The following is a 24,119-nucleotide window of genomic DNA, read 5'->3' as shown; positions in this document are numbered from 1 at the left end:
ACTTTTCTGAGAATACGCGCTTCTTTTGTGGTTCGGACTCCTTCTGACATTTCTTTGGAGCTGCAGGAACACCAAAGTAATTGCTTAAAGGAGCTTCTTCGACATCTTTAAGAGTTTTAAACAAATGTCTATCCTCCTCCAGAAAATCTTATGTATGCAAACAGGCGTTGCAACTTCATATCTTGTGCACGTTGTTTTTTTTTTTTTTTTGACAGCGAATGCGCACCTGCGGACCACTTATGTGCAGCCCCGGTTATATAGCTCGTCATATTGCAGCCACAGAAATTCTTTTGTCCATGAAACCATAAAGCTGCACTTTCTTTTTGCCTTATAGTCTGATTTGTCATAACTTTTCCGTTTTGTGGTAAGCTTTTCTTTGGCTGTCACTTCTTCACCCTGACCTCTCTTATTTGGCTCAGCAGAACTAAAATATAACGGTCAGCGATTCTCTGCGCGATCAACCTCTCATATGTTTAAGCTTGCTGCGGGAGATTTCACTTGTCATGTTTGCATAGTAAGCTAACGATTGATAAGACGATGTCAGAGGAATTGGTGCGCAAATTATCATCACTCACCAATCAGTACTGTCGCTCTCTATACACAGTTCGCACGATTGCAAAGTGAAAGCAAAAAACAAGCGCAAATTCAAACATGATTTGAATATGTCACATATTGACAGTGGCTCACCGATGGCAATGACATAATTACCCAGCTACATTTCCGAAAGAATGCAAAAGCATTGACATATATTTTTCCTTCCTACAATAGCCCGACGGGCAGGGCAGAGATAGATTTTGGTAGTACGACTGGAAAAATCGCTAGCCCCGGGACGTCGGGCTAGCGATTTTGCAAGCCCTGTGTTACAGGCATGGCCCTTTAAGGATGAAGCCTGATGGGAAATGTATTCGGGATGTGTGTAGCGGGACTGCCTGGTGTGTGTGTGAAGAGAGAGAGCGGAGCAGGGGAAAAGTAACGGTTAGCTACAGAAGAGACGAAAAGAAAATAAATAAAAGGAATATAATAACTCCCTCGACAGCCAGAGTTGTGTCGGCGATGCTCGCTGTGAGTAAACTGTTTCAGCCCACTGTACGCGGTGTTCGTGCCTTAGAGAAGAAATAAAGTTCGGTGAAGCAGTTTCCTACGCCTCCTTCGATCTTTTTGCTAGCGGAGTTGACCTGTATAGTAAGCTGTTGCCGGCTACGAGTCAGTTACGGAACCTTCAAGTAACTGCCAGAGGTTTCCTTACTACGGTTCGGGGCCGCGGATCTGGCGCGGTAACACCTGTATCTGATTGAGGAATCACTCATCTTTGGAAAAGAGAGTTTATTACAGAGAAATGGCTCTTTCCAAAATAAAAGCTATACTATACGCTTCTTCTGGGCTATATTCTCAGCAGCATATTGTAGCGGGTCAGGGCTGTTCGGGGTTCTGTTTGTACAGTTATGTTTTGTTTATGTTGCCATAGTGACGGGTGACGCCCTCCCGCTGCGATGGTGTGTCCTTCCGGGGTCAGAGGGCGCCTTGTGTGTTGTTGTTGTTGCTGTGCGGTTGCCACGCAGAGCAGTTAGCTAGCGGCAGTGTTCTTCTGCAGATGTCAATAAACGGCTGTGCTCCCTGGCTAGCTCACGGGAAGCAAGACCAAACGACACCTCCGTCTCCTCCTTGTCTGAGCTCGCCACAATATTAAACATATCAGGTCCCCATAAGGAGAATCATGTGCTAACGGCTGTCTAAATGACTCGGGTAAAGTTTGTAGCATGCATGCTTGTTGTTTTTGTCTGCTTCCACTTGTCTTTGCACTAGGATGATGTCGGAGTAAATGTGCAGTCATATTCGTTGTGTTCCCACTAGTGCTGTCAGCGTTAATCTGTTGAGATGACGTTAACGCCACAACACGGCAAATCTCCGTTAACGAGCTACCCCTGCGTGGGGCTGGACGGCCAACACGTTAACGAGCTAACTGCCACTAGTTCCCACCCATGTAATTGAGCATTGCGTGGCACATCCAACATACTGTTTTACTTTACTCCATGACGCGCTTAACTTCAGGGTCATACCTCACATGAAAACCAAAATAATTCCAAACGCCAGATCTGAATGAGTGTGGGGGAGGTTCAATTTGCCATGTTGCAAGGAGAGCTTAACTTCTGTCTCGCTAGCTTGCCCTGCGCTCTTCCTTCTGACAATGCTGTCTGTGTTGAAGGCTCAGTGGATCTGCGCTCTACAGTGCAGCCTAGGCGGAGTAGTCGAACGCAGATTCACTGAGCGCTCAACACAGACAGCATCGTCAGAAGGAAAGTTGATAAAATAAATTACAAATTTTGTATTGTTCATACATATGCATACCGAACCGAAAGCACTGTATCGAACGGTTCAATACCGATACGAGTATCGTTGCACCCCTAGTAAAGATCCTTTAAGTATAAAAAATACATCATTTTGAGCAGTGGCAGGTGTAGTTTTACAGTTTTTCTGCATCAGTGTGCAAATGTTTTAAAGTCTAACAGCTGTTTAACAAGAGGTGAGTCTTTAGCTGCATTTCAAACACAGTTCAAAACCATCATATTTGACAGCAAACCATATGCAGCGCTTTATAATTAGCTAGATGTGAAACAATAGATTTTAGTGTTGGAGAGTCGGTGTCATGATAATGAAATATTTAAAAGGGGCCTGTTTTTTATCCTCAGGCAGATGCAAGCCCTGAACAGGATGGAGCACGCATTGACCGCAGCCACGGAGCAGCTCGAACACATGCGGAATATCTACGAGAAGTTAAAGGCAAAGGTGATCTGTGAAATGTTGCTTTCACATGAAGACATGGTGAAGCAGTTAAAGTGTCCAGTGTGATTGCTGTGGTTCCTTTGTACATGTAACACCTGTAATTGCGACTTAAAAGCTTCACAGTACTGTATAGATTCTCTTCATCTTCTCACTGGAGTTAACAACAGATTTGGAACATTTTCCAGGCTTTGACACAGGTGTTGTATTGTCACATAAATTGTTGATTTATATTAGACCAAGCTTCCTGTCATTTTTCTGATGTGCGCATTTTTTAACGAGAAAGTGGAAGGAAGAGGAACAAGCGGCTGATTGGAAATGCATCAGCACATCTCAAAAGGACATAATGGCATGAAAGGAAATCAATATGACACATCTGGGAATTTGCACATTGAGGAAACAAGGAAACAACGCTTCTGAACATTATGATTCACTCAGTTTGCTAATCAAGAATAGCTCACATGAACAGCCGCACGTAATGAAACTGAACTGTTTGGAGGAGTCTGTGGTTTTACCACAGAAATTCATCACATTTAAATCGAACGCGATGTGATTGATGGGTTTAATATTTTCATACTGTTGTGCTCAAACTTTACCCAGCAAGAGGGCTAATAATGAATATTTATTGCTTTATGTATGCAGATGAAACTTAATTATGGTATTGCATTATCTTTTTTGAAGTACTTGAACTTACTGATGTAGTCTTCTTCTCCCTCCAAACTTTTATAAAATATGCGGCTGCGGAGATCAAACTGCTAAAAACAAGACGCTGTTATAAGATCAAATAATCTAACACTGTTGTGTTTGTTTTTTAGTAAGCCTTTTTGTGGGATTGAATATTCACTGCCCGGATTAGATATTGGGTGTAGGAAGATTAGGACTCAATCCTCATGGTGTTTTTTTTTTTCTTTACACTGTGGTCTGAAGAACATTGCATTTGAACCCAATTCAAAGGATACTTGCCAATTTATACTGAAAGAAAACTCTCATTTTCTGAATTTTCAGTTAGATGCTGTCCCCAAAACAGAAGCCAGCTTTCAGCAAAGGATGGAACTTCAGAAAGAGGTTGATGCTCTCAAAGTCAGCTTTGAAAAGCAGGTGGGCATGTAAGGGCCAACCATCGATCCGTTTTCTTCTGCTCATTGAATTCAGGGTCGCAGTTTGAGCTGGAGTAGGGCGAGAGGCTGCGTATACCCTGGATACGTCTCCAGCCTATCAAAAGATATGCTTTAAATACCACATAGACTTTATTAATCTGACACTGGGGAAATTCACATTATAGCAAGAATAAGTGTGAGCAAGAAAAAGCAAATTGGAGATATCTTGATGCATTCTCAATGCGTTTTGTGGGAGAAAGGTTTCGTCACTCATCCAAGTGACTTCTTCAGTCTCAGCTGACTGCAGGTTTCCCCAAATCTTATAAACAGCACATTTGCATAATGACTGAAACCAGCCCACTGAAACGTTTCTCCCACAAAACGCTACGTCCAGATGAACAGAATCAACTTTTGGAGAATTGGAGATATATTAGAAAAAGGAAAAAGTAGAACAATAAATAATAAATAGTGTTTAAATACAGAAAAAACAGACAAAAAAACTACACGAGTAATTTCTGCTATTCACAAATGGTTGCTACAGTATGAACAATCAAAGAAATTTTCATATTTACTCTGGGAGTGATAATATTAATTATAATATGCTATAATATTAGTTAATTTTAATAAACATCTCAGGCTTTTTCCACTTTCTGGGTCTTGCACTTTTACTATTAAAGTTCTCACTAAGTCGTTTTTCATGTCTTTGTATCTTAATTTCAAGAAATGAGGGACAAAATGAGATTTCTGTTTACATATTTTGTTCATGACACACAATAAGAGAAAATTGATTCCAGTGATCGCCCCGGGGATCCATAATATCATTCGGTTTTTAATGTTTTTAAGGTGTTTTTAAACTGTAAAGGGCTCCTAAATTGTTCCCAAACAGCTATTGGCGGCTGAAGAGGAAAGCGAGAGAAAGCAGCAGTATCGGGTCATTCAGGAGCTGCTCAGTGACTCAAACCGCCTCAGAGAGGAGGTCCATAACCTGAGATGTTTAACGCAAATCAAAGCAGAGGAGAGAGGCCAGAAGCACCGTGAACTGCTCAGGGTCGAGGTGAAGTTTAAACCCACAGACACGCACGCAGATTTATTTACATTTTATGTCATCATTAGTGCATTTTAGTGCATAATATAATCATTTATGCAGACACAGAGCAGTTCAACTAGACTTGTGTGAGAATCAGTGGGTTTGTATTTTAGATACTTTGGGATGTTAGCATGACAGTCGAGAAACCAGCGAGCAAGAGCGCATCTGTCTTCTACATTAATAATATTGGGGATATTGGGATTGAGGAAAAAACATTTTATAAATTATTACGGGTTTTTTTTTTTAATTAATAAAAGATTCACCGACTCTTTCTTAATTAGTACATAAGAAAATCCTGGATCAACAGCAACCAGCTCGAAAATAAATGAGAAATTCTTAAAAATAAAAATTGCAAAGAAAACAAAGACTGTTAGATCAGTCATTTGAATTTTTGTTTATCCTTCATTTACTTACAGTTTAAAAATGGAAGCTATTTTAAAGGCACAAGGGAAGTTTGATATCTGGAACAAACACACACACATGCATACACACAGCAGATGATGATGCTGTTCCATGTTAAATCTTCCAACAGCAACTGAACGAGCGCATCCAGCACGAGCTCAAAGAAAAAGACCTGATCATCATGGACCATAACAAGCTCAACACTATGCTACAGCGCAGGTGCACCTGTTTTTTTTTTAAAGATGTTATAGTGTTGTTAATTATGTTGTTAATTTCAGAAATAAACTGTATAACAACAGTTTATTTCTTTAATAAACTGTTGTTACTGTCTCTGTCTGGCTCTCTCTCTGAAATAAAAGCATTTTATTACATTTTTATTTCCTGATGCAAAATCCTTGATGTGTGTACCTCATTTTACTCTATCCATCCATCTTTTCATCCGTAATTGGATGAAGTAGCATGAATTTAAATATCAGAACTTTTGCAGTGACTGCCTGAAGTCTAGAATTCATGGACATCACCAGATGTGGTTTCCTCCCTCGAGATACTATGCTAGGACTTTACTGCAGCCATCTTTAGTTGCTGCTTGTTTGTGGGCCTCTCTCTGTTTTATCTTCAGTAGCTGAAAAACAAGCTCTATTCGAGTTTTCTGTATGCTTTGAGTTCTTACCTATTTCTAGCTTTGTGTTTCTCCAAAAGGATCACAATGCTAGATAACATTACAACTCAGCAGAGGAAGACTCTGTTAATGTTCATGTCCTCTCACATATTCACGAGCCACAAGGGTTTTGGATAAATTTGACATTTTAAGTGCCATTTACTTCCATTTAACTAAAGCAAATATCCGTCTCCAAAAGCACAAAACTCACACCAAGTATGTAGATTTTGGTTTTCAGTGAAATATTCCTTTAATATAACCATTTTTCACGACTGATAATTGATTCCATGTTATATGTTTGGCTCCTCTGAGCTGCAAAATATCTGCAGCCACAATTAATTCAGACATCTGTGCATGTTGTCTTGGTAGAAAACCATTTCTTTCTAATTGGTCATACTTCAGTGTTCAGACACAGACTAATGCATAAAGCACCACCCAGTATAAAAGCAGATTTTTAAACAATGCATTCATTAAGGTCAAAGCAGCAGAGTTCAGTTTGAAGTGGTTGCACTTGACATGGAATCAGACAGTGTATCTCCTCTCTGTTCTCACATTTAGCCGTCGTTCGTCACAGCACACACGTCTTAGATGCATTTTAAACCCTGTGAGACTTTGGTTCTTTCATAATTTTGTGATCCACTGATCACTTGTAATGAATATGAGTCACTGATATTAAGATTACTCTGTTAGGAGTATAGCATCTGTTGATGACAAAATTTCTGTCCATAGTTTATTTAGCAAGCGCACATAGACCTAAAAGTCTAAGAAGTATAAATACAAAGCATTAGTGTAACGTGTAAAGAAGTTGTTCTGGATTGGGAGTTTGTGTTGTAGATAAATAATGTGTTCATTACTAATCTGTGTTTTGTTACCTCGTCAGAATATTACAGTACTCTAAGCTGTCTGATATGGTTATGGAAGAGAAGAAAAAGTATGTCAAGCTGAAACAGATGGCCTCACAGACAATCACAGAATTGACGGAGCAGATTAAGGTCCTGGAAAATGAATCGGAAATCCAGCGAACCATTGCCATCAACAAGGACAGGTGTGTTTAGGATATGTGGTCATAACCAAATACTATAATAGCAGTTAAAATGTCAAGCTGTGTGCAACGAGTTATGTTTTATTGAGTTTCTGTGTGTAATTATTATCTTTTTCCCTTTATATACGTCTATTTCAGAGGACTCTCAAAGGCTCGTATGAAGATCTCTAATACTTCGAAAACAAGGGACAAGCTACGCAATGACATTTCCAAGGTTCACAGACACACACACACCCTTTGCAGTATGGCAGTATCACAATTTAGACAGTTTAAACAAACATTAAATGAGCTGCGAGACATCCAAAGTTGTGTACAGACACAAATAAGACAGGGGTGAACTCATTGGTAGCATTTTATAGTAAAACGTGTGGGGGTTTTTTTGTTTATCACTGTTGTTAGAATGATCTTACCTGAAGTGCTTTATTACTGTGCCATATATTAATCTCATATTAATCAAACTGCCATATAATCATATAGTGTAGTGTTAAGTGGACACAGCCCTGAATAATAAAGGCATTAGAATAGGTGTCCTTCAGTCGTAGACTCTCACCCATGTTTGCCTGTAGAGCAGTAGATAGTAGTGGAAACTTGTAGTGGAAACTTACTGAAATGCTGTTGTTTAGACTAGAAAAGGTTCCTGGTAATAAAACTGTCAGGTGCCCGTCACCATTTTGAGATCCACGGCAACGTGTCTTGCAGGACGCATCTCCCTTCTAGAAGTATTGTGAAAGTGAAATAAAGTGTTAAATGGTCTAGGGAGCAGTGTTTTGTCTTCCATCGGCTGCCTCTGAGGAATCAAAAAAACTCGGTGAAGGGTTACGGACAGTACCTTGCTCAGGGGTAGGTCAGGGTAGCCGTTCAGCGGATTCGAACCCCAACCTTCCGATCATGGGGCGACCACTCTACCTACTGAGCTATCCCTGCCCACAAAAAACGTGAAAAGATTCCTGACTTTGATTACCCAAATGACATTTTAAGAAGGTTCCTCTCCTGGATGTTATACTTGTACCATCTTTGCTGTTGAAGAATTCTCCCACAGATTTAGATTCAGGATTCTTTCAGTGCTAGGCAAGGCAAGGCAAGTTTTTTTGTATAGCACAATTCAACAACAAGGTGATTCAAAGTGCTTTACAGAGACATTAGAAACAAAAACAAATAAAAAGCATGATTTAAAATTGATTAAAACAAACAAACTAATTAACAAACAAACAAAACAGTATATAAAATCAAAACAGATAAAATCAGAAATAGATAAAATCAGTAGTTAAAATGTTAGTTTTGAAATTTAAGCTTAAAAGTGTGGATTTGGTGCTTTATTTAAATGCAGCTGAGAACAGGTGAGTCTTCAACCTGGATTTAAATAAACTGAGTGTTTCAGCTGATCTGAGGCTTTCTGGGAGTTTGTTCCAGATATATGGAGCATAAAAGCTGAATGTAGCTTCTCTGTGTTTGGTTCTGACTCTGGGAACTGATAAAAGACCGGATCCAGATGACCTGAGGGATCTGGAAGGTTCATACTGGGTCAGGAGGTCACTGATGTATTTTGGTCCTAAACCATTCAGAGCTTTATAGACCAGCATCAGAACTTTAAAGTCTATCCTCTGACGGACAGGCAGCCAGTGTAAGGACCTCAGAGCTGGACTGATGTGGTCCACTTTTTTGGTCTTAGTGAGGACTCGAGCAGCAGAGTTCTGAATGAGCTGTAGTTGTCTGACTGATTTTTTAGGTAGACCTGTAAAGATGCTGTTACAGTAATCAAGCCTACTAAAGATGAATGCATGGACTAGTTTTTCCAGGTCCTGTTGAGACATCAGATCTTTTATCCTTGATATATTCTTGAGGTGATAGTAAGCTGACTTTGTTATTGTCTTAATGTGTTTTTCTAAGTTTAGGTCTGCATCCATCACTACACCCAGATTTCTCGCCTGGTTTGTGGTTTTTAGATGTATAGATTGAAGTTCTCTGGTGACCTGTAATCGTTTTTCTTTGGCGCCAAAGACTATTACTTCAGTTTTGTTTTTGTTTAGCTGGAGAAAATTGTGGCACAACCAGTCATTAATTTCCTAAATGCATTTACCAAGAGTCTGTACAGGGCCTCGGTCTCTTGGTGACATTGTGATATATATTTGTGTGTCATCTGCATAGCTGTGGTAGTTTATTTTGTTGTTGTTTATAATCTGTGCCAGTGGGAGCATGTAGATGTTAAACAGAGGGGGTCCCAAGATGGAACCTTGGGGAACTCCACATGTGATACTAGTCTGCTCAGATGTGAAGTTACCTATTGATACAAAGTATTTCCTGTTTTCTAAGTATGTTTTGAACCAGTTTAGTACAGTTCCTGAAAGACCTGCCCAGTTCTCCAGTTGTTTGAGTAATATGTTGTGGTGGTCAACTGTGTCAAATGCTGCACTGAGATCCAGTAAAACTAGGACTGACATTTTTCCACTGTCTGTATTCAGACATATGTCATTAAACACTTTGGTCAGAGCGGTTTCAGTGCTGTGGTTCTGTCTAAAACCTGACTGGAAGGCATCGTAGCAGTTATTCTGTTTTAAGAAGTAATTGAACTGTTGAGAAACTGCTTTTTCAATGATCTTACTTAAAAGTGGGAGATTTGAGATCGGCCTGTAGTTGTTCATTTGTGTCTTGTCAAGATTGTCCTTTTTCAGTATAGGTTTGATTACAGCAGTTTTTAGTGGTTCCGGAAACACACCTGACATTAAAGAAAAGTTGACGATCTGTAACAGGTCTGACTCTAAAGTCTTTGAGACCTTTTTGAAAAAACTTGTTGGCAGGACATCTAAACAGCAAGAGGAGGAGTTCAGTTGACCTAAGATGTCTTCAGGTCTTTGCTGTTAATAGGGTGAAACTGTTTGATGGTGTTTAAACAGTTTTTCGGTGAACACAGTACATATTCTGGATCTGCTGTTGATGTACCAATTGCTTGTCTAATCTTTTGGATTTTTTCTGTGAAGAATTTGGCAAAGTCATTGCAGGCCATGGTCGAATGAAGTTCAGCTGCTACTGGCACAGGAGGGTTTGTTAGCCTGTCAACTGTAGAAAATAAGACCCGAGCATTATGGCTGTTTTTAGTGATGATGTCAGAGAAGTAGGACCTTCTTGCACTCCTCAGTTGTAAATTATAATTGTGAAGTTTCTCTTTATAGATGTCATAATGAACCTGGAGATTTGTTTTTCTCCATCTGCGCTCAGCTTTCCTACACTCTCTTTGCTCAGGCCCTTGGAGATCAGTAGGTCAAGAGTGTGTCCTCTATTATGTGTGGCCTCTGTTACGTGCTGAGTCAGCCCAAAGTTGCCCAGAGTGTTACTCAGGTCTTTAGTCCCTTTGTCCTGAGGGTTGTCGACATGGATGTTAAAATCCCCAACAATAATTACACAGTGGAAATCAACACAGATCACAGACAGCAGTTCACTGAGGTCATTAAAAAAGTCTGTGCAGTATTTGGGAGGCCTGTAAACATTAAGAAACACAACTTTGGATGGGGCCTTCAGCTGTAAAGCCACATATTCAAAAGACTGAAAACTTCCAGGAGATAGCTGCTTACATTGAAATGATTCATTAAATAAGACAGCAACCCCTCCTCCTCTCCTGCTCACCCTGGCCTCACTGATAAAACTGTAGTTAGGAGGGGTCGTCTCGATGAGAACAGCTCCACTGTTACTTTGGTCCAACCAAGTTTCAGTTAAAAACATAAAATCACGTCTGTGTTTTGTGATACCTCTGGCCCAAAAAACCTTCATTGCAGAGCTGGCTTTGAGTTTGATGAGTGATGACCAGTGGATAACAGTGATGTGCTTTTAAAAATGACCTGGGGTTTTTTAGCTTTTCGGTTAGTCTTACTTCTGGTCTTTGTTCTGGTCTTCCCTGTTTGTTTTTGTTAGATTTCGCTCCAATTGTGTGCACCACCTGTTATTTAGCTTCATTTTGCCAGCTTGTCCCGTCACTTCCAAAAGTCAAACATTCCAGCCGTTTTCTTGAGTTTCTGGTGTTTTCTCCTTTTTAAACTTCCTCTTCTTGCGAATGTTTCGAGGACACTGACTAAATGGTCTGTGCTTGACCATGGCCTGTTCTGCATTTCTCTCCATCACACTAAAGGACAACACAAGTATCTAAGGAAAGGGCAAACATGGAAGAAATACTTTAAAAGAATGAATACATAAAATGTACTGTATTAAATCTGATACGTCCAAAGTTCTGTCGCACTGAACCCCACTGACCATTAAAAAAAAAAAAAATTAGAACAGACTTTTCTGAGGGTCATTAAGTGCTTTGTACCGATCTTGTTTCTGATGCTGTGAACATGCTTATTACTTTCTCTTTCTCTCTGACTTGTTGTAGGCTGCCGGGAAGCAGTGCCGGATAAATCAGGAGTGTGAGGACAACAAACTGGAACTAATGAAGCTCACACAAATGATCAGCCATCAGCAGGAGACTCTGCTGGAAATAAACAAGAATCACAAAACTGCCATACAGCGGCGCAACTTCCTGTATGTTCATAGCTTAAAGCTCAAGTAATGGCTACCCGAATGCTTACATATTGACCTAAAACTCGTATATACTATATGCACTTCTCAAATCTACAGAGGAATCCAGCTCCTGGAACATGAAGAGATTTTGTGTAACTACTATGAGAAGGTGAACATCCAGGAGGCAGCTATCACTAAAAGAAACTCGATTCTGGAGGCCCTGGAGAAGGACATGAGAGACTTGGAGTTAGCGATTAATGAGGAGAAGAGGAAGATAGACCTGAAGAAGAAAGATGTACTCCTCAAGAGGAAACTGGAGGAGGAGATTACAATGCTCCAAATAGAGGTAGAAAAACATTAGATAAACCTACACACTCATCCTCACACAGACGGTTAACAGTCCGTCCACAAAGGAAGCAATTACACCAAACTTGTGGAAATGCATACTAATTACCTGAGAAGTTATAGAGTAGGAGGAAAAATGTGTCTACTTATTGCATGCTTAACAGGTTTTGAGAATGCAAGATTTCTATGAAGATGTAGAAATCCTTCATTAAACTCATTTTTCTTGTGTAAACAGTGCTGACAGTGTTCCGGCAACAGTCTCACAACACCCACTTCTCTTTTCTTACTGTCTTCTTTTATTCCTTATTAACAAGAAATGAAAACTGGAAATGCATCATACTGTACAGTTCAAGACATTTTTGCATTGCCTAATGTTAGAGCCACCCATAAGGCATATACTCTTGAATGAGCACTGCATCCTATAAAATGTCCCTGCGCTTTCCATAGTGGCATTTTGCTAATATAGCCACTAATTGGTGCCTGAGGTGCAATATGCTGCTGCCCACATTTCTCCAACAGTGCAACCATGACTATATCATGAAATGACTTTGCTTCGTGGACTCAAAATCCTCTCTGAATGTAGTTAAACCTGCCAGCTAGCATGAAAAAAAAAGAGATGCTGTGAAAGTACAGATTTTCCTGAGAATCTTCTGGCACATGTGGTGTCTGTAGGTGTGTTCGCGTTAGCATGCCTGGTCCATCTGCAAACCAGGGACTTTCTTCAACAGCACTTCCATGCGTTGTCCAGCTAGGTGTGTGTGTTCCCATTACTCCTTGTCATAAAAATAATATACGCGATTTATTTTTTATCCGTAGAGGTCTGAGGGAGTGTATGACTGCGGGTGTATGTGAGTTGAATGGTGTCAGATTTTACAGATTATTGCTCAACTTTTACTGTCTCTATCAAGCCAGGGGAACTCCAGCAAGAACAGTTAAGTGCAGTGCTTTAGAATAAAACCCATAGAGCAGTGGAGACACTCAGAACATCACTAATGAGCAGGTCCTTGTTTTGAAACACGTTCAGCATTTTATCTCACAAAGAGACTTCTGAATTACTCTAGTAAACATGCTGTGTGGGAAGGCTTTCGCTTTACTTTAATGACAGGACTCAGTGCTCATTAAAGTGTAAACATTCGTAGTTTGACCATAATCAAGACTGATTATGCTTGAGAGGTGTCTGCTTGGACAAACTAGTGGAAGAAGGCATGCATCTATTCACAATTTAAAACAAAACATTTTGAAATAGCCACACAAGGGATGAAGATTGGGGGGAATTTTCTTCCCTATTGTCAGATAAGAGCCTCATTTTGCTGAGCAGATCTTAATGGAGTGAAATTTTAAGGATGGACACTTGCCAAATAAAGTTCAAGACACACACGGATACTCAGAAAGAAGATAAGTATCTAAAACAAAGGGGAAAAACCCAAACGATAACACTGTGCACACAGAGACGAAGAGAAATTTGAAACAGACACACAAACATGCACCGAGTTCCCCTTCCAGCAGCTACATCATGGGATTGGGTGTGTTACCTCTCTGGATCAGAGTGATTGGCTTACAGTTGCTGCTGGACCAGACGTATGTTATCCGAGTCTTATGCTCTTTTGGATGAACATAACGTTGGATAAGACTTCAGCGTGTGCTGCTCATTTGAAAAACACCCCTCTCCTTTTTGTCCATCTGTTTACTCCTTCTGTTGTTTATGTTTGCTACAGGGAGCCCTGATGATGCCATCTTTTTGCTTTCACTCATGTTTCATTAGTTTCTTTACTCTTTCCCACACTTTGTTTTCAACAAAATTCCTGAATTTTATTGTTTCCACCAGGATTTTTCTTTCACTTGTGTTCACAACTTCAGCCTTTTGTTATGTTCTTCTTCCTCACACAAACTAACTATATATTTGGATATTTTCATCGATGTTGGGTCTCTGACTCTGAGGATTGCAGGGCAGCTTGCCTGGTCTATTTGGGCTAGACTGAAATAGCTCAGCAACAGTTGGACTTATTAAAACTTCATACATATTTTCATGAGGCCCAGAGCACAAATCCTGCTGACTTTACCTTGACCGGTACCATCAGGTTGGCAGTTCTGGTTGTTAGTACAGTTTAATTCTGAACATTGTGTCTAAAACATATCTGACTTTCACTTTTAGCACTTTTAGGACGGGGAAGTTGATCTGGATCTTTTTGTTATTCCACTGCTGTTTCAACATGGTGTTTATCCTATAAATATTCTTGCTGACTGTAAAGCAGTTGCCTAATCAATTACATCATAATTTCCTACAAACTTGAATTCTGAATGTTCTTATTAAACTTGTTGAATTGCAGTTATGCGCTTGGGCTGTTGTCACTGGCATCCTGCTGTTAGAATGCCTGCCTATGAAGGGCTGTTCTGAAAAAAAAAATGATATGCACAGTTTGGAAGTTTTGCTGGAGATGCTATAATCGACCAATAGAGAGGAACGGCCCCTCTTCTGTGCAGACAGACCAACCCTGACCTGACTATCATTCACACTTAAAACCTGTGACCAGCACATTACAGAGCAGGCTTATTTTCACACATTTATTGAGTCAGAACCAAAACTCCAAAAGTTTGCTGCTGATGTTAATAGGTGGAACCAGCTTCCTCTCTCCCTGTCCAAAGATTTGCTAATGTTTGTACAAGAGCGTGACGCCCTGCAGGTGAGCAGAAAACAAAAATCACACCCTGGGTGTATCTAACTGAGAAAACAGGACACTGTCTGCTCATAGGTTAGCATATGTCAATCACAAGGTAGCCACACTGTAATGCATACCCTTCTATCTCATGTATTTTACTTAAAATGGGTCCATCATTTTACAAAACAAACTTTATTGTATCAAATAAGATTTGAAAATAGCAAGTGAGACCAATAAAGTGTTTCCTGAGGTCATTGATATGGTTTAAAAACACACATGCTACTTGATGGCAGATGCAGACACTAATATCCATCTTTCATATACAGTCTATGTTTGATTCCCAAGTTATTGAACAAATACTGTTTCGTTTAGTCTCAGCTGTACTTTTGCTCTTTAGCAAATGTTAACATGTTAACATATTGAAGTAAGATGAGAAACATTGTAGCGTAACACCATTTTAGCAATGTTAATATGAGCATTTTAGCTGAAAGCCTTGCTGTAGCTGAGCACACATCCTCACAAAGCTGCTGCCGTGGCTATAGACTAGCTTTATCACGTTTGAATAGATGTGGTTCTCCTGAAACTTTTAGTATCAACAGTTATCTCCTTAATTAGTTTATCAGTCTATGTTTGTTCCTCTCTCTTGCCATTCAGCCACCCAGTTATTTAATACTTCTCCCTCTCATCTGTGTGTAAACAGCAAATCATTTTCTAAATTACAGTTTTCATTCGTACAGCCGTCTAGCTCCCCCGGGTACAAAAAAGTGAATCATGGGGGTCTCTACTTTTGCAGGAGGCTCGCCAGCTCAATTCATTCTCCCTGCAAATTCATTCTCTATGCGAATTCAATCTCCATGCAACTGCCTTGCTGTCGATTTATCATATATATTGTGTATTTGTATTCATCTGTGACCAGTTTATCTGTTCATTGCAGACAGACCCCCCCCTTTCCTTTGATGGGAAATTTTGACAAAGATAGATTGGGCCATCTGTGAAACTATTGAAGTTCAATATACTCTGAGGCTTCCATTTGCTCTGAGGAATTTTAATTGCAGCAAAATAAACAGAGGTTGGGGTCGGAATCTAAATTTGCTGCTTGTTTATGAGATGCGGGCGCGTCGACGTCTCAAACGCGTACAGGTGCACACGCATCAGTGCGCACACCGAGATCTGCGCAGCGTTTGTGAAATCTAAATGTCGATGAACAAACAGTCATCTAATGACTGGTTACACTTCTGTTATGCACGGTTGCATGAGCAATCCCACAGACATACAAAGACACAGTCAGTTGTGGATTTATAATAGGGTGGAGCTGGTGACAGATAGCACTGTCCCTATAGTGGTGAGTCATATTCTGTCCCTCTTAAATCTTCGTCCAATGTGTCTGGAACCTATTACTACTGGGAAACCCTTTGGCAAAAAAATCGCTTTGACAGTATGTGTGTGGAAGTTCATGTATATTGGATGGCGGGAACAGGTAGAGAGCAAAAGGAGCAAGAAATAACTCTCAACTTTGTACAAGTTCTGAAAAGAAAAGTCATATGATACACAAAGATGAGTTGTGAAGCAAGTACTGAACTACCGTGGCTCAGGGGGTTGGGAAGCGTATCTGTAACTGGAAGGTCGCCGGTTCAATCCCCGGGCTCTCTGTCCTGGTCGTTGTGTCCTTGGGCAAGACACTTTACCCTACCGCCTACTGGTGTTGGCCAGAGGGGCCGATGGCGATATGGCAGCCTCGCCTCTGTCAGTCTGCCCCAGGGCAGCTGTGGCTACAACTGTAGCTTGCCTCCACCAGTGTGTGAATGTGAGAGTGAATGAATAGTGGCATTGTAAAGCGCTTTGGGTGCCTTGAAAAGCGCTATATAAATCCAATCCATCATTATTATTATTAAAATCAAGCAACGACAAGGTATAAATCAAACGGGCACATAAACAGAATAATGTAGTGAGGGTGAATCCACTTTCTGTGAGTGCATAAGTGGAGAGAAGTGTGTTCACGTTAAATCAAACACTCGTGAATGTGAGAGAGGTAAATCACAATCAAGTATTATCAGTTCACGTCAATACCATTGAAATTCATGAGGTAATTAGACTGAAATGCAGCTTTAATGTAACTGCTCCATAACTTAGTTCCTTAGTTTAAAGTGTTTTAACGTCTAGGTCTGGATTTTTAGTCTCTTGATTGTAGTATTACTTCCCAGTACTTATTAGTTTTGATATCTATGTTTCTACTTTTTCATAGCCAGGCTGTCCTAGTCCCATGTCTGTTTTGTCCTTGGTGTGTCATATGTGAAGTTCACCTTTCTGTCTGCCATCTGTTTAGTTACTTCCTGTCTTGCTTTGGTGGTCTTTTTACCCTCTGTGCTTTCATCCATCCATCCATCCATTCGCTTCCGCTTATCCTTTTCAGGGGCGTGGGGGGCGCTGGAGCCCATCCCAGCTGTCATAGGGCGAGAGGCAGGGTACACCCTGGACAGGTTGCCAGTCTGTCGCAGGGCCAACACACAGGGACAGACAACCATTCACACTCACATTCATTCGCACATTCACACCTAGTGACAATTTGGATTATCCAATCAACCTATCCCCACAAGCTGCATGTCTTTGGACGGTGGGAGGAAGCCGGAGTACCTGTGCTTTCATGTCTAGCTTAATTCCCTTTGTCTCATCTTCCCTGATTATCTGGGTTCCTTGATGTCCCAGTGTCGTGGCCTTCGCTAAGTTAAGCCAGCTTCCTGTGACTTCCTGTTTCATTGTGATAACTGTTGTCTTCTGTGACTTGTGTTCATGTATGTAGTTTTTGTAGTTTTGCCTCTGTCTCCCATTCTTTGTGCCTCGTTCCCTCTTGCTGTGTGCCCTGTATGTTCCGTGTTTCCCATGTGATTTCTTAGTTAGCAAATTCCTACTGTCTGCCCAGGTTAAGTTCCTTTGTTTTTTTTATCCGCATGAGCCCATCAATAAAGTTGCATTTTGAGTTCAGCGCTGCTTCAGAGTCGTGTATATTTGGTTCTAATCTTGTCAGCCACACAGGAACACATGACACAGCCCCCATGAAATGCCACTCTTGAGAGTTGGGATGTAGGTTAAATGTATTTCCGGTACAGCGATACAATAATTCAGCAGTGACATATTTTTGTGGAACCATCACGAAGTTAATTCATGGATCAAACAACAGATTACCAGTCACAGTTTCTCCATCTGTTTTCCAGACACAATGAAAAACCCAAATTCTTTCAGTACAAATTAAATGCTTTTTGCTTCTTTTGTGTCGTTACAATGTTATCAGGTACACGCCACTTTATTTAGTTGGTTTTGCTTGTGGTTAAACTGTGGGGTCATTAATTCTAAATAACCAGTGATTATTTTAAGTTATGTATGGTTTTGCTTCACCCTAGTTGCCTTTCTATAGCCTGAGGTTGTCTGCAGGCCTAACCCATACTTTATAACCATTGGTACATCTCACAGTGGAAAGCTGGGGCTTTTTCGTTGTCAGCCTTCAAGGCTGTGGAATGACTTGCCTGATAAATGCATGCTGGCAGAGTTTGAATCGTCTTGTAAATCTCCTGTCAAAATGTACATCTGGCTTTTATTTCTTCCTTCCTAGTTGCATTATGTGACCTGGTCAATGTGGTGACTATATTTCTTCATTTTGATTTCATTGTTTAGACATTTCAAAAAAAAAAAAAGAGAGAGAGAGAGAGACAAGAAAAAATCTCCTCTATTTGACATTGTTTTTAGTTGTAACTTGTGCTTGGTCCTCATAAATATATAAATTCCTTTGAGCTGCTCTACTCCCATATTTTTCTAATTACCCTTACATCATCGTATTATATTAATATGATTTTAACTTGCTGACCTTTATGCTTTACTGGTCTGTTCCTTTGTCTCTTATCTAATTACAAGGCTTTTTGAAGACCAATTTGTGGACGTTGTATATAAATAAGGTCATTATTTGTTTTTTTTATGGTTACACTTTCAGGATTTCAGTGTAGCATCTATTATGAAGCTTTTTAAGCCATCATGTTAATTTCAACCTGAGCTGAAATTATGTAAATGATATGCTAATGGTAGGCTGCTCGGATGCTGTCATATCTACAATGTTTTACTGCAGTCATGAGCCAAGAAAGCAGCTATTATTTGCGACTGTCAGATGAAGAATACAGAGGCAGGCAAGCAGGCAGAACAGAGACAGATGAATACAAAGGGAGAGACGTACGTCAGTGTGTATACGGCTAGAAGGAAGAGGACGGCTATAAAAATGCTACAAGAGAGGGCACTACAGAGAAAAAAGAAGATTGATTGAAGAGTGGGGAGAGGAGAGGGAGGGTATCAAAGACACACTTTGTGCCATCCATCATGTACTGTTTAAGTGACTTAGGGTGGTTACATATGAGGGTGCAACACAGATTAATCAGTCAAGTCAGAATCGAGTACATATTTGTCGCAGTCGGAATTTGACAACTAAAGAAGTTCATTTAAAGCTCTGAGATTAAAAAAAACATTTCTTGAGTAAAAAACTTTTCTTTCATTCTTTCATTCAGGACATTTTTACAGATTAGCTTGGTTGTTTGCTGTGACTTGTGGTGTATGTGCTGATTTTTTTCAATATTATTGTTGTGATTCCTGGGTTTTGATAGTTAGTTCTTTTCTGTTTACTTTCTTTGTCATTTCTTGTTCTCAGTTATTCTTGACTATTACTTGAAATTTCAATGTTTACTTCAGCCATACATCTTTCCCTGTATCACAAAGTCAGTTCACCATAGTAAATCCAGGTAATGGAAACATATCCTGTGATATGAGCAATGCAAAGTCTCAGATGCAGTGGTGTAAAGCATGGACCTACTATATTAATAAAGTTTAGCCTATTTGAAAGCAGGAAGAAAAACTAGCAAAAATGCTCATTGTGTAAAATAACAGCTGTATCCATTTCACAGCTCCACAACGAGATAATTTGATGTTATTTTTATTATTGATTGTTTTTCCATTAGTCTGTCGTGGTAGCATCCTGCAGACCAGCATGGCTCTCAGTCTGCTGATGGACACTTTCTGTGCTTGCTTGGCCATGGGGTCTCCTGAAGCAGTAGACATCAGAGAGACTGTGGCTTTAGCACTTGTGGAAGCAAAAGCTCAGTTGTGAGAGGACTCCATGGGAGGCCGCAGAAGAGGACTCTCAGCAGGTCTCTATGAAGAAAAGCAGGGCTTTTCTGTTGAACTAGACAGGGAATATCTTTGGGCAGTGGAACGAGCACTTGAGGAACTGTTAAACCCAGCCAAAATCTCCTGTGTGTAGGAGACAGACCTTGAAAAATAAGGGAAAGCTTCATCAGTTGCACTGGCAGAGCTCGCTGGGGTAGTTAGAAAGCTCTCTGGTGGTATTACACTGCTCAGCCTCCTAGGGAAATTTTATTCCAGGGTGCTTGAAAGAATGTTCTGACTGACTGTTGAGCCTCGTATTCAGGAGGAGCAATGCTGATTCCATCCCAGCCATGGAACAGTGGACCAGATCTTCACCCTATGAGATGCTTATATAACCAATCAGCGCTCTCAGCTGATTCTAAACCCAAACTCTGAACACATAACCTGGTTGGGAGCAGTTTATGTGTTTATCATGAGTTACTATGGTGATACAGCCAGATAAAAAAGAGCCTTAAAGCTTGGTACAGTTCACTGACTCATTAATATCGCATTATAATACACCCCTCAGTAATCAGTGTGCATTTAACAACTCTAATTGGACCTCTTGGTGAAATTATTCCCAATAAACACAAAATACTGATTAGTACAAAGACATTGCATCCATGAAACAAAATGCAATAGGCTGTAATAGCATCCAGCTTGCTGACAATGCGAACGCAATACTCTGTATTCTGCCTCTGTAGCCATATAGCTGTTTCTTGATTCTGACTATCTGTGTTTTATAATCCCCCAAGTCTTCTTTTTCACTTCAGTAAAAGTAACTGTTGTTAATTATTTATTAGCTCCAACTCTTAACACGATCAGCTCAGCACTGAGAAAAAGTGCACAGAAACCCCACCACCAATCTAGTGCTTTGTAGACTGTCTCATTGTGGATTCATCTCATGTAAAAAAAATCAAGCTTAACCCAGCAGTCAGGATCCTGCCAGTGTAGCCATCAACCATTTCCAGTTGTACAAATCCATTCTCTCTTTTTTTGCAGTGGAGTAATTTCAATTAAAGTAAAAGTCGTCCAGCATTTATTAGCTCCAATTCCGACATGATCTGCTGAGCTCAGTTGCAATTGTTTAAAGCAGACAAAGAACTTGAGCATAATAATACTTCTGAAACGCTATTTGGCATTGGGTACTATGCGGTACTATATACTGCAATTAAGCACTTTATTTTAAGGTTTGTTTGAGAAGCCTGACATCAGAATTGATGGATTTCTAAGTCTTACTTCAGCTCGTATTCCCTCTAGACGATTTGGTGACCTTCATTTGCATGTCGAGCAGGGAACAGAATCAGATTTGTTGCTTAATTTCAGCTTTCAGATGATGTAATCACGTATTCAACTCCTCATACCACGAACAGGCTTTTGTTGTCAAAGTCATATTCTCTGTGAGAAGTGCACATATCCCGGGTCCCTCTTGGTCAGCCCCAGTTCCTGTTTCTCAGCATCTCTTGTCTTTTTAATTCTGCCTTTCTTGTCTGCTTTCACATCCTATCGCATCTCCTTTTTCTGACTCTGGCCTTTCTTTTGCTCCTTCTCACTTTATCTTCCTCTGTCTGTCAGCCTTTTATCACTTTCTCCAAGTACATTTCCTCCACTCTTATCTCTGTCTTTGCTTTTCAGTAACTTTAACCCAGCTCACACCTTGGCTTATCACATGACAGCTTTAATACTAAGTTAAAACCTGACTCATATGACAGTAGGCTTTTTAATAGGCTGATCACCCATGTCTGTTTTAATCAGACTCGCTGCCCAACTATAGGAGAGAGGCTTCATTAATCCCATCTATGAAGGACGGAATCATCACGTTGTTCCGGACTGTCTTTCTTCGCTCACATTAGATGCAGGCGCATCAACCTACACTGCTGCATATATCCACACACAAACACACACACCTGTATACTCAGTATGGTTGAATGGACTGAAGCTGATGTTTCATAAGGCAGGTCATGTCAGGTCAGACCGCCTCTGTACTTTATTCCACGTGTTCTTTTTCTCTCTTCAACTCTTCTCTCTTTACTTCGCACTGTATAATCAATCACTTCTTCTTCTTTTATTTTTATTTATTTATATATATATATCTTACCTTTATCTTGCTTTGGATTTATATTAACTTCACTGTTACGATACTACAGCTTTCTTAAATGCCCATTTCCATCTCTAGCCCCCGCTGAGGTTAGGTGGGCACCTGAGTTACTATTTATCTTTGTCTTCATAATCAGAACAGCCTTTTTCTCATGAAGTTGACTGACCAGTCGTAGGTTTGAGGTAACATTGTGTCTTTATGATTTTGTTTGGTTCCTGGCTTGATCCCTCTTTATGTGGAGTTTGCATGTTTTCTCTGTACCTGCGTGTGTTTCCTCCGGGTCCTCTGGACTATGGATGTAAGATGCATAAAGTGCTATGGCATTCATGTAAAATGCTTTGAGTGCTCAGTAACAAGTGCGTAATATTTTCTCCTGAATTCAGTCTGGTTTATTTGGTATTTTCCTAAACTTTCCACTGTAATTTTTAATTCTTGTTAGCCTTTTTCTCCCTACCAGACTTTATGACATTGCTGCATTTCATGGTGCATTTCCAGTCCTGCATGTTACTGGAATAGCGTTAAACCAGTGGCACTGTGTGTCCATGTGGACTAGACCAGAAAAGCAAAGCAGGCACCCATTCATTATTCTTAGACAGGTCAAAACTTTAATTAATGTTCTATATGTTAATTTTCTGTCATTCATTTAAGCACTTTGTAGGTCATGTGCACTTCTTTTTTTTTTACTCTGGCAAACCTCTAACTCCGTCTCCACTCGCTAATTGCAGCTGTTTCAGAATGAGCATTAGCTAAAGGCATTGATCGAACATGCCTGCCCTGCCCCTTCACTTAACTTTAACGCCTTGTCATCCTGTCTGCTTCTGAGCCTTTTGCCTCATCTTCTTAGTGTGTTTTTTTCCTTTTGTGTGTATCCTTGCCTCCCCTTTTATTTCTGCTGTCTTTGGGGATGTCAGAAAATAAAAACTAAATAAAAAAAACAGGCCCTTGGAGGGATGTTGTAGCTTTTTAAACTGTGGTTTCTCTTATCACAGTTTGCCACTGGCTTGTCATGTAGCAGGAAGTAGCTTCCATGTAGGCCCTATGTTTAGCAAAAAAAAGCCCTTAAATCCCCAGTGCAACGAGTACCTTCCATCCATGGAGAACAAAGCACTCAGACACACACAGACTAATTCTAGATCCTTACTTTGTATTTTCCAGTTATTTACCTTTGGAAATTACTAGATACAAGTGACAATAGCTTATTGACTTCTGCCACAGTCAATTTGTTGTCTGTTTTCGTCTGTAATTCTCTTATTTTCTGTCTCTCAGCTGTCAGAAGCCAGGGACAAGACACTTGAGGGTGTGAAGCGAAAAGTTGATTACAAAGAGCTAAAGGGCAAAGACCTATCAACGGCAGAACTGGCCAAGAAAATTGAACAGGTACGCGACACTTTTAAAACACTACTTTGTTGCAAACGTTTTCAAAGGGAATACAAAAAAGGTGTGTCTCCGCTCTGTCTCTGCACTGTAGCTTGAGGTGAATCTAGCTGAGCGCGAGAGGCAGTTGCTGGAAAAAGAACTCCTGGTGGACCAGGTGACCCGGCTCTCAAAGCCACTCAGCGAGCAAGCTGACAACTGCCAAGAGGACAGACTCTCACTGGCAAAGAAGGTAGACTCTTGTATATACATAGAGAAGAAGCTCTGCTCATATAGACACACATAGGGTGATACAGAGACAAACACACACACTCCCACACAATACAATATACTCTCAGATACAGAGAAACATATTATTCACCCGTTATCTGCAGCGTGGTCTTTTATCTCTCTCTTTGTCTCCCTCACAAACACACTGACGCATTGTTTGAGGAGCATGTGCAGCCCATGTGAGGAGCGTGCAGAGTGAGCATTTGGGAGTTCACTGAGCATTACAGTTTCTTTACACTCCCACTTGCTCTTCTTTTCCTCTTCGGCTATAAATACCCTCATCAAAAGCTAGTGGAACAAGCTTCATAGCCCATAATCATTTGTAGAAATAAGTCCCAGTAGCACTGAAAGGAATTTAATTTGAAATGAAGAAAATCTTGAGCTCAAATGTCCTCACACGGTAGACAGGCAACTACTCTAGTTGCAGTTTACATCCTTGCTTGAAGACCTTAAGGGGATCTATTAGGCGGAGCACAGAGATTAGTGTCATTCATTCAGCATTCATCCAAATGTGAAATAAGGTCAACGGTCCTGGGTGGTTTTGCAGAACATCATAGTGTCACATTGTAGTTAACCTAAAAGACCATCTCTTCATCATTTGTCATCTCCTCAGACAGTGCTGTTAAATTTTGTTGAAACCAGTCTATT

The 24,119-nt window shown here is 40.3% G+C and overlaps 1 protein-coding gene across 2 annotated transcripts in view; it reads left to right on the top strand.

Moving 5' to 3' along the window:
* ccdc146 (coiled-coil domain containing 146) overlaps positions 1 to 24,119 on the top strand; it is a 62,912-nt gene that overhangs the window by 31,761 nt on the left and 7,032 nt on the right. For both annotated transcript variants that reach the window (XM_086268910.1, XM_086268911.1), the window contains exons 11-20: positions 2,688 to 2,784; positions 3,784 to 3,876; positions 4,762 to 4,929; positions 5,495 to 5,583; positions 6,903 to 7,067; positions 7,203 to 7,278; positions 11,425 to 11,573; positions 11,670 to 11,898; positions 23,094 to 23,204; positions 23,296 to 23,433. In XM_086268910.1, the coding sequence (XP_086125036.1) occupies positions 2,688 to 2,784; positions 3,784 to 3,876; positions 4,762 to 4,929; positions 5,495 to 5,583; positions 6,903 to 7,067; positions 7,203 to 7,278; positions 11,425 to 11,573; positions 11,670 to 11,898; positions 23,094 to 23,204; positions 23,296 to 23,433 (1,315 nt within the window). The remainder of the gene's footprint in view (positions 1 to 2,687; positions 2,785 to 3,783; positions 3,877 to 4,761; positions 4,930 to 5,494; positions 5,584 to 6,902; positions 7,068 to 7,202; positions 7,279 to 11,424; positions 11,574 to 11,669; positions 11,899 to 23,093; positions 23,205 to 23,295; positions 23,434 to 24,119) is intronic.

This window comes from Aulonocara sp. 'chitande type north' Nkhata Bay, linkage group LG17, assembly GCF_057382095.1.
Source record: "Aulonocara sp. 'chitande type north' Nkhata Bay isolate Kocher_YH1m ecotype deep benthic linkage group LG17, A_spYH_male_GT1.1, whole genome shotgun sequence".
Taxonomy (NCBI): Eukaryota; Metazoa; Chordata; class Actinopteri; order Cichliformes; family Cichlidae; genus Aulonocara; species Aulonocara sp. 'chitande type north' Nkhata Bay.
The sequence above is the reverse complement of the archived record's forward strand: the minus strand, read 5'-3'. Positions and strand labels throughout refer to the sequence as shown.